Source organism: Trachemys scripta, chromosome 8 (assembly GCF_013100865.1).
Source record: "Trachemys scripta elegans isolate TJP31775 chromosome 8, CAS_Tse_1.0, whole genome shotgun sequence".
NCBI classification, from domain to species: domain Eukaryota; kingdom Metazoa; phylum Chordata; order Testudines; family Emydidae; genus Trachemys; species Trachemys scripta.
Genome location: NC_048305.1, coordinates 17,580,313 through 17,593,760, shown reverse-complemented (window position 1 = coordinate 17,593,760; position 13,448 = coordinate 17,580,313). Strand labels below are relative to the sequence as shown.

Genomic DNA, 13,448 nt, shown 5'->3' with positions numbered 1-13,448 from the left:
TTATGAAGTGAGTGTGCATTTATACATAGACCTCTACCTCAATATAAAGCTACCCGATATAACATGAATTCGGATATAACGCGGTAAAGCAGTGCTCCAGGGGGGTCAGGGCTGCGCACTCTGGTGGATCAAAGCACGTTCAATATAACGTGGTTTCACCTATTACACGGTAAGATTTTTTGGCTCCTGTTATACCGAGGTAAAGGTGTATTTTACAAATATTTACCCAGTACATCAGGGACTCCTTTAGAATGACATTTCTTTGTAATTACAGAAAAATGGCACATTATCAAAATCCTTCAGAAGTTTGACTGGAAAGTTTCCTGCAGATCCTCAAGAGTGGACTTTGAGTGTTAACTTTTGCCACCTTTTCAATGTGACTAAAGATTTATTTTATGAACTATTTTATATATATTGTGTGTGGGGGAGGAGGGATTGAACTCATGTTGCACAGTTGAAGTTTAAATGCACGCTGAAGCCAAAAACTCCCAAACCCTCAAAATATGGTGCAAGTGTCACATATTCTGTCTGCAAAGCCCATGCAAGTGTTAACTAATTAATCCTTCACACTCCTGTGAAGTAGGAAAACAAGTATTATTCCCATTTTACAAGAGAACCAGGGAGATTTAAATAACTTCCCCAAGGCCAAAGAGGGCATCAGTAGCAGAGCTATGATTAGACCACAGAAGGTCCCTGGACCCCAGTCCTGCACTCAGACCATTTAAAAAGGACAGTCTCTAGGAGACGCTCTGCTTACTGAAAAGTATGAGCCAGCATAGGAGTGTGACAATACAGAAGCTGCCGCATCAACTTGTTAGCTACTAGGCCCTGCCACTAACCCACTGCATGGACATTCACGCCTCTGTCCCCTTGGCCTACCCCCCCCAGCCCGCATACCAGGCGCAGAGTCCAGGGCACCTTTCGGACAGGGGGAATATGGACCTTGCCTCGCAGGAGCCTGGGAACTCGCTGGCCGAGCCCAGAAGTTTATTTGCGAGCCCGAGTGGGGGCCAGTGGTGGAGTATCCGTTTTAGAGACAGCCAAGCCGTTTTCAGCGGGCAACACATTTCAACCCCCGAGTTTCCCGCCCCCCCATGAACACCCTCACCCCCCACGGCACCCCCCATTGTCTCCCGCGCCAGCAACAAGGCAGCCCCTCCCCCCCCATCGCCACACAGACTCCTCGCACCCTGGGGCCACCGGCCCACACACGCCCCCAGCCTTCCCAGTGCCCCCCGCCAGCGCCCACCCCCCCGCTGCCCTCCCGGGCCGCCGCCCCCTCCCCTCACTCACATCGGCTCCAGTAACTTGGCCAGCCAGGTCTTGAGGGCGTCCACGTTCTCAATGATCATGGTGCCCCCCGCTGCTCCGCCCGGCGCCTCCGTTACACCCCGGACACCATGGCCCCAGGCCCTCAGCGCCGGCTCGGACCCCGCCCCCCCCAGGGCAGTTACTCGCCAGCAGCCCCCTCCCCCCCGCCAGGGCCTAGTACAGGAACTAACCACCCGCACACAACGTAAACTGCTGGTTGCCAGCAGGGGCGGGACCCCGTTCACGGCTACCAATCACATGGGCGGGTATGCGCGAAGCCAGCCAATCGTAGCCGCGCAAAGCTGCTCGGCCCGGGGGTCACTAGGCAGGCAGCAGGTTAGGTCGAACTAGCACGTGAACTCTTGGTGCAACATGGGTAGAGGAGGCGTTCTTAAAGGGCCAGGCACTTCTATTTTCCACTCACCCCCCGTCCCAAATGGGTGAGCAACAGCCGTAGTGCCCTCACCCAGCCCTGCCCCCTGGGGCGAGCCCCTCATTCCCAGCCGAGCTCCCCGGCCCATTGAGGGATGAACCTCCCCATTCCTCATCCCCTTGCCTATGGGGTGGGCATCCCACCTTCCAGCCAACCCCCCCACTGGGGAGCACCCCAGGGGGAAAGCATTCCACATTCCTCCCAGCCCCCTCCTCACCCCCATGGAGTGAGAGCTCCCTATTGTCACGGCCAGAGCCCTAGGGACTGAGCACCTTACAATGCATCTTCACACTTGCACTGCAATCCTGTGCACACTGTTCTACTGTGAATCCTGCACAAAATGGCTTTCACGATCTTATTTTTAATAGGCCGCTACTATCACCAGTCACACACATGGCGTTCAGGGTAGGACCTGCAGGGGGCAGGGGATTGATTCCTCAGCTATTGGCCTCCAGGGGGGATTAAATTTATAAAACCAGCAGGTACACTTGCAGCTAGGGTGCCACTTACAGTTTAAAATACTTCCAGCTTCACTTGCTTCTGTTTTCTCTGGAAGAAATCCCCACAAGTCCATCCTTTTATGAATGACTGTGTTATCTTAAATTAATTAAGGCATAAAACAAAGACTCATACTCTGATGCTATATTTAAGAGGATTTTGTACGACCTGGCTCAGTGATTTCCCTACAGCTCCCCTGAATTTCCCCACCCCCCAGTTTTGTGAACTAGTTACATGCCAATTTAGTGACTGGAAATTTGAATTGAAATTGAAACATTAGTACACACTTTAAAAGCATATACAGTGTATGTTAAAATACATGTATCTGAAAAAGTATAATAGATTTGAAAAGTATGAACATAGACTAGCTTCCTTATACAGCTGTTGTTTTTTATGACAATGTCAGTGCATTCATTTCAGTGATGTTGGCCAATCTAATAATTTCAAATGATGATTTGTAAGCAAAGTCTAAATGAGCTGTCCCTGACAGCTAGTGATGAGCTGGGGTAGGGGGGAAAGGCTTCAATTACATTCACACCTAATCTAGGTATCCAGCAAACAGAGCTGTGTTGCCCAAGTGATAGATTTTGGCTGGGGTTGGGTTACAAATCACTTGAATGTGGGGGGAAGGAGGGAATGAAATGTTGTTGTTGTACTGGCTGATGTTTATGAGTCACATTTGTCTTACCGGATTGCTTATGCCAAATAAATACATTTGTCTTACAAAGAGACTATATACAGTGCAGCATGCTCCAGCCGTGCTTTTGACATGCCCCTTCACCAGTGCTTGGAACAAGACCAGTTTAGAGCCTTTTCTCCAGCTGTCCACTGACCAGGAAGGACCTCTGCACAGGCAATATTATCAGGGAGCTGTTTCACTTTAAAGCCCCCTTCCACTGCTAGAGTGGCATTGGGGGGGGGGTGTCTCAGTATAAATAAGGGATTGTCCACACTCAAAATGCTACAGCGGCATAGTTGTGCTGCTGTAGCGCTTTGGTGTAGACACCACTTATGCTGACAGGAGGGGTTCTTCTGTCAGCGTAGGTAATCCACCTCCCTGAGAGTTTTACAAGTGTGAATACATACAGACCTTCTCAAATATTTGTGATTATATTGCCCTGTAGTGTCCCAAAAAAGAATTACAAACCATAATAAAAACATATACTGCAGATTTTCTTGCAGCTCTAGTGCTGATCTTCTTTCAGCAGTGTTAGATATCTAAGTCTAGACTAGCGATCCAGTTGATTGCTTCAGGTGACGTGGCGTGGATGGAAAAAATATTACTGGGCTATAACTCTTTGGGATGTTGATTGCTGAGGGGTGCTGTAATCTGAAGTCCGTTTCCACAGTCACAAATACAATTGTGTCTCAGTCCCCGATTACGGAGGAGGTAGGTTCAACTGCCATGTGATTTGCAGATGTGGTTCAGAGTAGACCGTATTTTTTTATGGGAGTGTAAAGCGACTGAGTTCTTTGGTTGATCCTCAATGAATTGTTTCTTTGGGACATTTGCATCCTTCCACATTGTTCGCCATTGATCTTTGGGGGAGAACCCTGAGTGTTTGAATGCTTGCACTGCAAGCCAAAAAGGTTTTCTGGATTTAAATAATAATCTGTTTATTGTTTAGGTCTTCACATATTGGAAGATATTTGTTCCCTTGAATACAATGGAACTCCCACAGGATTCTCATTTTGTGAAGAACTTAAGGTGGATAGATTTGCACCAGTACAGGAATCCACAATTTTGGAATTGATTTTACTGTACCTGTAATGAACTGCATGATAGTGTTAAGTTGAGAATTGAAAAGTGATGTATGGGACTGTTCACCCATCCAGATGGGTGAACAGTATTCTGTGGAAGAGTGGACAAGGATGTGTAAAGAGGTCCATAGAGTTTTCACATTAGCTCTCCAGGTGATTCCTGCCAGTTTCTGGATGAGATTTAACCACATCTTTATTTTGCCATGTATATTTTTCAGGGGCTGTCGATACGTGAGGTTTAGGTCTAATGTCACACTAACATAATTCAGGATAGGATTGTTTCTTATCTGGTGGCAACAAAAGTCCATGAGCAGCTTTGCCCTACCCTTTCGATTGATTAGATGAAATGCTGGAGCAGGTGATGATCACCTTCTCATGGTCTGTCCTATTATGGGCTAGAGCACAACCAATGTTACCAAATAGGCATCTGAACATCACTCAGTGAAGTCCTGGAACGAACAGCAATAGAAATAGTTACTTTAGTAGTAATGACCTTGATTGTAGGAAGAAAGGTCCTGAGTTTTAATCCTTACTGACAGCTATGAAGTCTGCAATACAAATGGTGACTGTGAAACCCAGGGTGGCAATGGAATAGTTACATCTTCCATCATTTTCATTAGTCTACAGTGTTTTCATTCACTTGTTTGTTCATGGGCATACTAGCTGACGATGTCTGAAATATAAATGTGAGGAGATGAATAGGGACACTACTACACCTTAACGTCACTGAAATACCCTGGACTAAGGGAGATTCTGAGAAAGAGAAACAGGGAAAATGGTAAATAGTAAGACTATATGAGTGTTGCATCTGTGTCAAAAAGATCATTAGGCTTGTTTTCACTGAGTATTCATGCTCAGCAAGATAGAAATATTTTTCAAATGTCTCAGCTAAGCTCTGCTATGTTTTCAGTGTATACTCTTGAAACAGTAGATAAGTGAATACAGAGCGGCTCTTGCCATATTTTTCTATAAACGTAGCTTTTTAAATGAACAATCTAATGTCAGAAGATTTAAAATTCTCTCTCTGTTTGGTGCAGGAGAGACTAAAATGTCAGTTGTTTGATGCAGCTTCAAAACTATGTTTTAAAAGGTATTAAAACATTTTAAGATGAAACTAAGCTGTTGGAGACATGTATCCAGGATGTGATGCATTTCAGTTAATCAAATTATCAATTCTTAATGTCATCCTATGTTCTAGTTGTCTTTGAGTACTTAAACCCTATCAAAAATGACATTTAGAGGAAGAAAATACTGGGTCTGTGCTCCCCCCACTTAGGACTAATAAAGAGGGTCTGATTGTTCTTTTTATATTAGAGATTCAGATCTTCTTTAGTCTGGAAGACTCCGTGGACACCTGGTAAAATGATGATTTCACTAGCACTAAACAAGAAAAAGTTGAGGAGTTAGGCAAGGAATTAGTCGGACAAAACACTTTTTCAACTTCAGTGACTAATTAACAGTTTGAATAAAAGAAGCATTTGTTAGAGATGCAACACCCTCATACCTTCAATTAAGACATTAAGAGGTTTCCGTGTACATGCCTTATACCTCCTACTAGTCCTCCAACGAAACCAGGGAAGATTAGATGTTATATTCCTGATATTTCTAAGATTAAAAAATACTAGCAGGAAAAATGAAAGAGTTTAGACCTTTATACATCATAAAGAAACATAAAAAGAACAAGCGCAGTTGTTTTAAAGTCCTTTGGAGATCACTTTTAAAATAAGAATAGCGGTTAGAAGAATTGAAAATTGTAAAGCTAATATAATAAGCTACTGGTACAGTAGCTTTAAAAACACCGAAGTCCAGAGTCTCCTCTGCCTTACACCTTGTGTATTCCGTTACACCTCTGTAAATGGGAGGTAAACTGTTACTAAATCAAAATATCATTTTTGCACAGATTTAAATGTTGACACCGTACCAGACAGTGAAGAATCAGACCCCAATTCTCGTTAATGGATACAAGTAATAATTAATTATTGGAGCCTATCAATACAGCTCACACAGAATTACAGTATTAACTATTTGTAGGAGCCAGAAGGGGAGAGAAATACTTAGATTGTAAACTCTTTAGTGCAAGGGCTGTCTGTTTTGTGTTTGTACAATGCCTAGCACAATGGGGTCTTGATCCAGGACTGGGACTCCTAGATGCTACGATAATAAAAATAATAAATAATATTAATAAAGCAAAAAACACAGGCAGATTCTTATCAAGTACAGAATTCAAATTCTTTGCTGCTGAAGGTGATGCAGTTGCACCCATTTTTACAAACAGAGAATTGGTCCACATTGCAACCTAGAAGTAGAAAGCCATGTGATATAAGCCTGATGTTTTACATCTCCCCCAAAACAACAACAAAAACAGCCAACCACCAATGAGCCCTGACTTTGTAAAGGGTGTGCTGGAGAAGTCATTGAAAATGAAAGCTGTTTTCTATTTCGCCTTACAAAATATAAAGTAGTACCAGAAAGATATTGTGCTTCCTCAAATTACTGGCTATAGTAAATGACTTCTAGCTAAAAAAACAAGAAAGAAAAAACACGCATAACTGTGGAAAAAAAGAGAAAGCAGAAGCAGCCTTTGAATCAGAAATACTAAAAAATAAAACTTAGCCCTTATGTTGCATTTTAAATGTTCAAGTCTGTCTACAAACAACTTATTTGTCCTTTTAGATTTTGTTTGAGCAGAACTTTGAACATGTAAAGTGTAATATAAGTGCTAAGTTGTATTATTTCTTATTCAGAGGCTGGCTATAGAATGTGAGACTTATTTGTGCTGTTCTTTTTCTTCCCAAGTTATGCTATCTTATTTTTTTGTTAAGTTGACTTCTTGGTTTTTAAAATTTTTAAAATTTTAAGACTTTAATTTTATGCTGCTAGTCTGTGACTAAACTTGCAGCCGGTAATTTTTCTGGTGACTTTGTCAGTTTCAAAATGACACTAAACCTCACATGAACACATATAATATCCATTTACCACATTATCTTTGGGAAACCAGACCTATAAACAGACACTGGATGTATTAACTTCAGCAACAATTGAATATCTCGTCATGCCATTCCCTTCAGGTTGGGATCTTTCAGCCTTGAGAGTTTCACTAAGCAAAACTAATCAATGGTATATGAATTTATCTGGTCTTACGGTCTGATGATTTATGCCTTTGAGTTAGCAAACTTGATTCTTATTTGTTCCTTGCCTAACCTTCAGGCAGGAATGGTATTTGAGGGCATAGGTTCCTTGAATTCAGTGGCCATGCAAGGGCTTGCCCAGATCTCAGTGGAAATTAAAACAGTTTGGGAAAAGAGACTATATGTAGTGCAGAATGCTCCAGCCTTGTTTCTGACATGCCCCTTCACCAGTGTTTGGAGCAAGACCAGTTTAGAGCCTTTACTCCAGCTGTCCACTGACCAGGAAGGACCCCTGCACAGGCAGTATTATCAGGGAGCTGTTTCACTTTAAAGTCCCCTTCGACTGCCAGAGTGGCATTGGGGGGGGTCTTAGTGTAAATAAGGGATTGTCCACACTCAAAATGCTACAGCGGCATAGTTGTGCCGCTGTAGCGCTTTGGTGTAGGCACCACCTATGCTGACAGGAGGGGTTCTTCTGTCGGCGTAGGTAATCCGCCTCCCTAAGAGTCTAGAGCTGTGTACCTGGATCAGTTTAACAACATTGCTCAGGGGGTGTGGTTTTTTTAAACCTCTTTTAAACCTGTTGTTAATTAGGTAGTTAAACAACCTAATTTTCTAGTGTAGACCAGGCCTAAAAAACAGACCAAACACAAACCCAAGCCCCTTTGAAGTCATGGAGTATCTTTCCATTGACTTCAATGGGCTTTGCATCAGACTTCTTATTCTTGTCTCTATCTGTTATATGTGCTGGTATCCTCTGTAACCCACATACCAACATGGTCCCAGGCACTGTGTTTAGCTGTGCCAGACAGAGTTGCTTAAGGGCTGTAAAGGAATCTTGCATGCAGTTGCAGTCAGATATCTAGGTCAGTGTTTTCTAAATTTTTCCATGTCACGCACCAAGAGGCCGTTTGCGGCACAACCGAGGTGGCAAGATGTCTACTCTAAACAGGAATGGATACAGAAATGATTGGGCCAAGTCCCATTGGCAACATAGTTGGTGATGGTATGGTTGGCCCCAGGCCTAGCAAAGCTCAGACCAGAAGATGACCCCAATGGCTTCCTCTGAACATTTTAGAGAGGGTGACAAAGGCAGCAGGCTGGGAAGGGTCCACATGGGTGGCCTGGGTAGCACCAAATTTGACAGGTGAAAGGCAGGACGTTTATTGGGTGGTAAGTGATGATCAGGTAAACTCCTATCTGGTGGTAAACGTAGCAATCCTGGACAGATTAGAGGTGACTCCCAGACATACAGACAATAGTTTTTTCAGGTAGAACTGTTTCCACAAGGGGCACAATTGCAGGTAGTGTCCCAGAAATGACAAGATCTTGCAATGCCCTGGGAGCAGTATGATGGAGAAAGTCTTGGATCAGATCATCTTGGAGCAATTCTTGGAGGTTCTGCCCAGGGGAGCACAGAGTTGGGTAAGGCACTTTCAGTCAACCTTGGGGACAGTGTGGGATGTGAGGGAAGAGGTGGAGCAAACGTAAGCCTTCTTTGAGACCTGTAACACCGCTCTACAGCCAAAATGCTCCTGAAATAAATATAGTCAAACTTTACTAGTTCTGGGTCACTGAGAACGAAAATGATGCTTAAAATTGTTGATTGGCTCTAGATTTCAAGATATGCTATTGGGTCAGTATATACGACCCTTGACTTGGGAATGGCGGAGGATAAGTGAGTTATAAAGGGAAGGGATCTCAATTTAAACCAGAAATGACTAAAATACATCTTTGACTGGCTCTATGAATAAATCTATGACTGGGTTTGGACAGTACTTGCTTTTTAGGCAAAACAATGAATGATGCAATCTGAAGCTGGTATTGTGTCATACATGATATGAATTGCATCATGTTATTCCTAGAAGTCATGGATGATGCAATCATAACGAAGCTTACATCACTCTGCTGAACAAATTGCCCTATATCAGCTCTAGAAATCATACAGTGTCGTGCTCTCTTATTTGTCAGTGTTTGATTTTGCAAAGGGACACATTTCTGTTTAGCCAAAGTGAGCAGAGATGCCTTGTACTTGTGTGAACAGTTCAGATAACTTCTGCTATGTTTGTGGTGAAGTGACTTTTGCATCACAAAAGCGCAATATAACCCTATAGTTAAGAAAGCCTATCACCTTTATTTTGGCTGCAAAATTGGAGATCAGGACAAGAGGTGGGCCCCACACATATGCTGCAACACTTGTGCACCAAATCTTCACCAGTGGTTGAACAGGAAAAGGAAATCTATGCCTTTTGCAGTGCCAATTATTTGGAGAGAGCCAACAGATCATACCAGCAATTGTTACTTCTGCATGGTGCCTCCAATTGGTAAAGGTGTGTCAAAGAAGAAAAAGTGGACTGTGCATTATCCAAACATTCCATCAGCTATACGCCCAGTACCCCACGGAGAAGGACTGCCGGTTCCTGATGCACCAGAATCATTCTCACTTGAGTCAGACGAGGAAGAGGAAGAGGCTGAAACTTCTGGTCCTGAACCATCAATGTCACAGGACCCACATTTTCTCCCATCCTCCTCCTCTGAACCACACCTCATAACACAAGGTGAACTGAATGACCTTGTCAGGGATTTGGAACTACCCAAGAGTAAAGCAGAGCTGTTGGGCTCCAGACTACAGCAGTGGAATCTCCTGGCAGGTGATGTTAGGGTTTCCATGTTCCGTGACCGTCAAAAGGATCTTGTCCCATTCTTCTTCATGGAACGTGATCTTGTAGCCTGTAACAACACAGATGGTGTGATGGCAGCCCTCAACATCGTTCACGATCCAGATGAGTGGAGACTGTTCATTGATTCATCGAAGACGAGACTTAAAGCTGTTTTACTGCATAATGGCAATGTTTTGCCATCAATTCCAGTTGGTCATGCAGTCCACATGAAGGAAACCTATGACAACATGAAACAACTTTTGAGGTGCATAAACTATGACCAACATCAGTGGCAGCTCTGTGGCGATTTGAAGGTTGTTGCTCTCTTGCTTGGTCTGCAGACTGGATACACAAAGTACTGCTGTTTTCTCTGCGAATGGGATAGTCGTGCAAGAGATTCCCACTACATCAAGAAAGATTGGCCACTCCGACAGTAATTGGAGCCTGGGAGGAAAAGTGTTCAGCATCCACCACTTGTTGAATCAAGGAAGATTTTGTTACCATCCATACACATCAAGCTGGGTCTGATGAAGAACTTTGTCAAGGCTATTGACAAAACACAAGCAGCTTTCAAGTACCTCCGTGGAAAATTTCCAAGGTTAAGTGAAGCTAAGATAAAGGAAGGTGTCTTTGTTGGTCCTCAGATTCGTGAACTTCTTCGTGAGATGATGCATTTGACCATGCACTGTGTGGCAAGGAAAAGACGGCATGGAAAGCCTTCCAGTTAGTGGCAATAAATTTTCTCGGAAACAACAAGGCAGACAACTACAGGTTGTTGGTGGAAAACCTCCTCAAGGCATACAAAAGGCTTGGTTGCAATATGTCACTAAAAATACATTTTTTGCACTCTCATCTAGTTTTTTTTCCACCAAACTGTGGAGCAGTGAGCGACGAGTACGGCGAGCGATTTCACCAGGACATTGCAACAATGGAGAAACGCTATCAGGGCAAATGGAGCCCACCAATGCTTGCAGACTATTGCGGGACAGTGACAAGAGATGCTCCATTTAATGAATACAAGAGACAAGCCAAGAAGCGCTGAGTAGACACTGAATAGGACTAAACTATGTACATAATAGTTTTTTGCCTTTTGTTTCATAATAAATTTTATTTATATAACCCTTTTGCTGATTTTTAAAGTGTTACATAAACAGGACAGGTGAAATATTATCATGTAAAGCAACCATAAACACATGAAAAGACCTAGGTTTACAATTTATGATTAAAACTCTACTATCTACACAATATACATAGACATAAAATGTAAAAACTTAAATATCGTAGAAACAGTAGCCAATCAGTTGTTTTACTTGTCATATTTTAATTCAGCACATCAAAATACATAATAAATAGCACATTTTATCTCTGAAGCAGACGACTTCTCAAAAAGTATAGACCAGTGTAATAGGACATGCTCTATCCTCATCCTCTGATGCCCCAGAAACCTCAGTCTGTCTAGTAAGTGGCAACTTTATGTGAATTTATTTACATTGCCATCACCAATGCAGTCTCATGCAGCAAAGTATTTACAATGCTTTTTGTCCTTTCCCCCGGGTTGTGGGTGCACTCTGGTCTGGGAAGATTGGGTGAGAATAAATAACCTGGATTAACATTTCTCGAGTACATCTTCTGTATCCTTGGCAAGACCCATATTTACCCTAACATAAGAATGGCCATACTGGGTCAGACCAAAGGTCCATCTGGACCAGTATTCTGTCTTCCGGCAGTGGTCAATGGCAGGTGCTTCAGAGGGAATGAATAGAACAGGTAATCATCAAGTGATCCATCTCCTGTCACCCATTCCCAGCTTCTGGCAAAATTGAGGCTAGGGACACCATCCCTATCCATCCTGGCTAATAGCCATTGAAAGACCTATCCATGAATTTATCTAATTATTTTTTGAACCCTGTTATAGTAACCCTACTGCAGAAGTTGAGCTGGAGGTTCAGGGTTGGAGATCTTCACTGTGTTCGGGATGGTCAAGGTTCTGCCTTGGCTGATACTTCAGGGGAGAGAATAGTTTGGTTTCTCAGCCCTCATACAGCAGGGGCTAGAACAACCCAGCACCAGAATGGTTTGAGGTCAAGTAGAAAAGGAAGTAGGAGGGCTAGAGGCTGGAGTAAGAACAGCAAAGGGAGACTGAAAGAGAGATCACAACCTCCCCAAGGACTGAGGGATCAGCCTAGAAAATGCCAACAAGAGTTGGACAACATAAGCTCCATACAGGGGAAAATCATCAACCAACTAGTCATGTTAGAACAAGAGACCACGTTTGGATGTGGGCTAGGAGGAAAAGCAACAATGTCTAATCCTGCAGGAAGAACTGGTCTGGGCCCAGATAAGGAAAACTGAACAGGATACCGTGGAGATCCAAACAGAGTTCCAAATTCAACAAGGTGTCATAGGGACCCAGGCTGGACTCTCTCCGTTAAACAAGCCAGCAAGAGGATTCAGACAGGGCCAACATTTACTTCTCATGGTGAGACTGAGGTAGAGAGTCTGTGTGCAGAGACAGAAAAGCCTAGGCATGCAGCAACCCCGAAATCAGGGAGACAGAGATAAGACATTTTGTTGTCTCATCATCCAGTTTTGTGAGATCCTTTTGTAGCGCTTCGCAGTCTGCTTCGGACTTAACTATCTTGAGTAGTTTTGTATCATCTGCAAATTTTGCCACCTCACTGTTTACCCGTTTTTCCAGATCATTTATGAATATGTTGAATAGGACTGGTCCCAGTACAGACCCCTGGGGGACACCACTATTTACCTCTCTCCATTCTGAAAACTGACCATTTATTCCAACCCTTTGTTTCCTATCTTTTAACCAGTTAACAATCCATGAGAGGACCTTCCCTCTTATCCCATGACAGCTTACTTTTCTTAAGAGCCTTTGGTGAGGGACCTTGTCAAAGGCTTTCTGAAAATCTAAGTACACTATATCCAATGGATCCAGGGCCGGCTCTGGCTTTTTTGCTGCCTGAGGCAAAAAAGCCTCCCGACGCACCCCCCCGCCGGGAGCGCGGCAGGGGAGGGCGGCGAGCCCGGCCGCGGCCCCGCTGTCCCCAACCGGCCAGAGCGCCAGGGGAGGGCGGCTCCGCTCTTCCCGGCCGGCCTGAGCGCCAGGGGGAGGGCGGCGAGCCTGGCTGCGGCCCCGCTCTTCCCGGCTGGCCAGAGTGCTGGGGGGAGGGCGGAGAGTCCGGCCGGGGCCCCGCTCTCCCCGGCCGACCGGAGCGCTGGGGAGGGCGGCCCCACTCTTCCCGGCCGGAGCGCCGGGGGGATGGCGGCGAGCCCGCTGCGGCTCCTCTCTCCCCGGGTGAGCGCCACCCCCCTCCAGGTGCCGCCCCAAGCACATGCTTGGAGGGCTGGTGCCTGGAGACGGCCCTGATTGGATCCCCCTTGTCCACGTGCTTGTTGACCCCCTCAAAGAATTCTAGTAGGTTGGTGAGGCATGATTTCCCTTTACAAAAACTATGTTGACTCTTTCCCAACAAATGATGTTCTTTTCTCAAGACTAAACAGGTCCAGTTTCTTTAACCTTTCCTCATAGGTCAGGTTTGCTAAACCCTTTTATCATTTTTGTTGCTCTCCTTCTTCTCTGGCCTGTCTCCAATTTGTGGACATGTGCTGTCAGCTGCTCAGTCCCCAACAGCAAGAGGCCCT

At 44.5% G+C, this 13,448-nt stretch overlaps 1 protein-coding gene across 2 annotated transcripts in view; it reads right to left on the bottom strand.

The window, feature by feature from the left end:
* Nucleotides 1-1,453, bottom strand: part of RBM27 (RNA binding motif protein 27) — a 41,903-nt gene extending 40,450 nt beyond the window's left edge. For both annotated transcript variants that reach the window (XM_034778620.1, XM_034778621.1), the window contains exon 1: nucleotides 1,294-1,453. In XM_034778620.1, the coding sequence (XP_034634511.1) occupies nucleotides 1,294-1,352 (59 nt within the window). In that variant the 5' untranslated portion in view covers nucleotides 1,353-1,453. The remainder of the gene's footprint in view (nucleotides 1-1,293) is intronic.
* Between the last annotated feature and the right edge of the window lie 11,995 nt (nucleotides 1,454-13,448).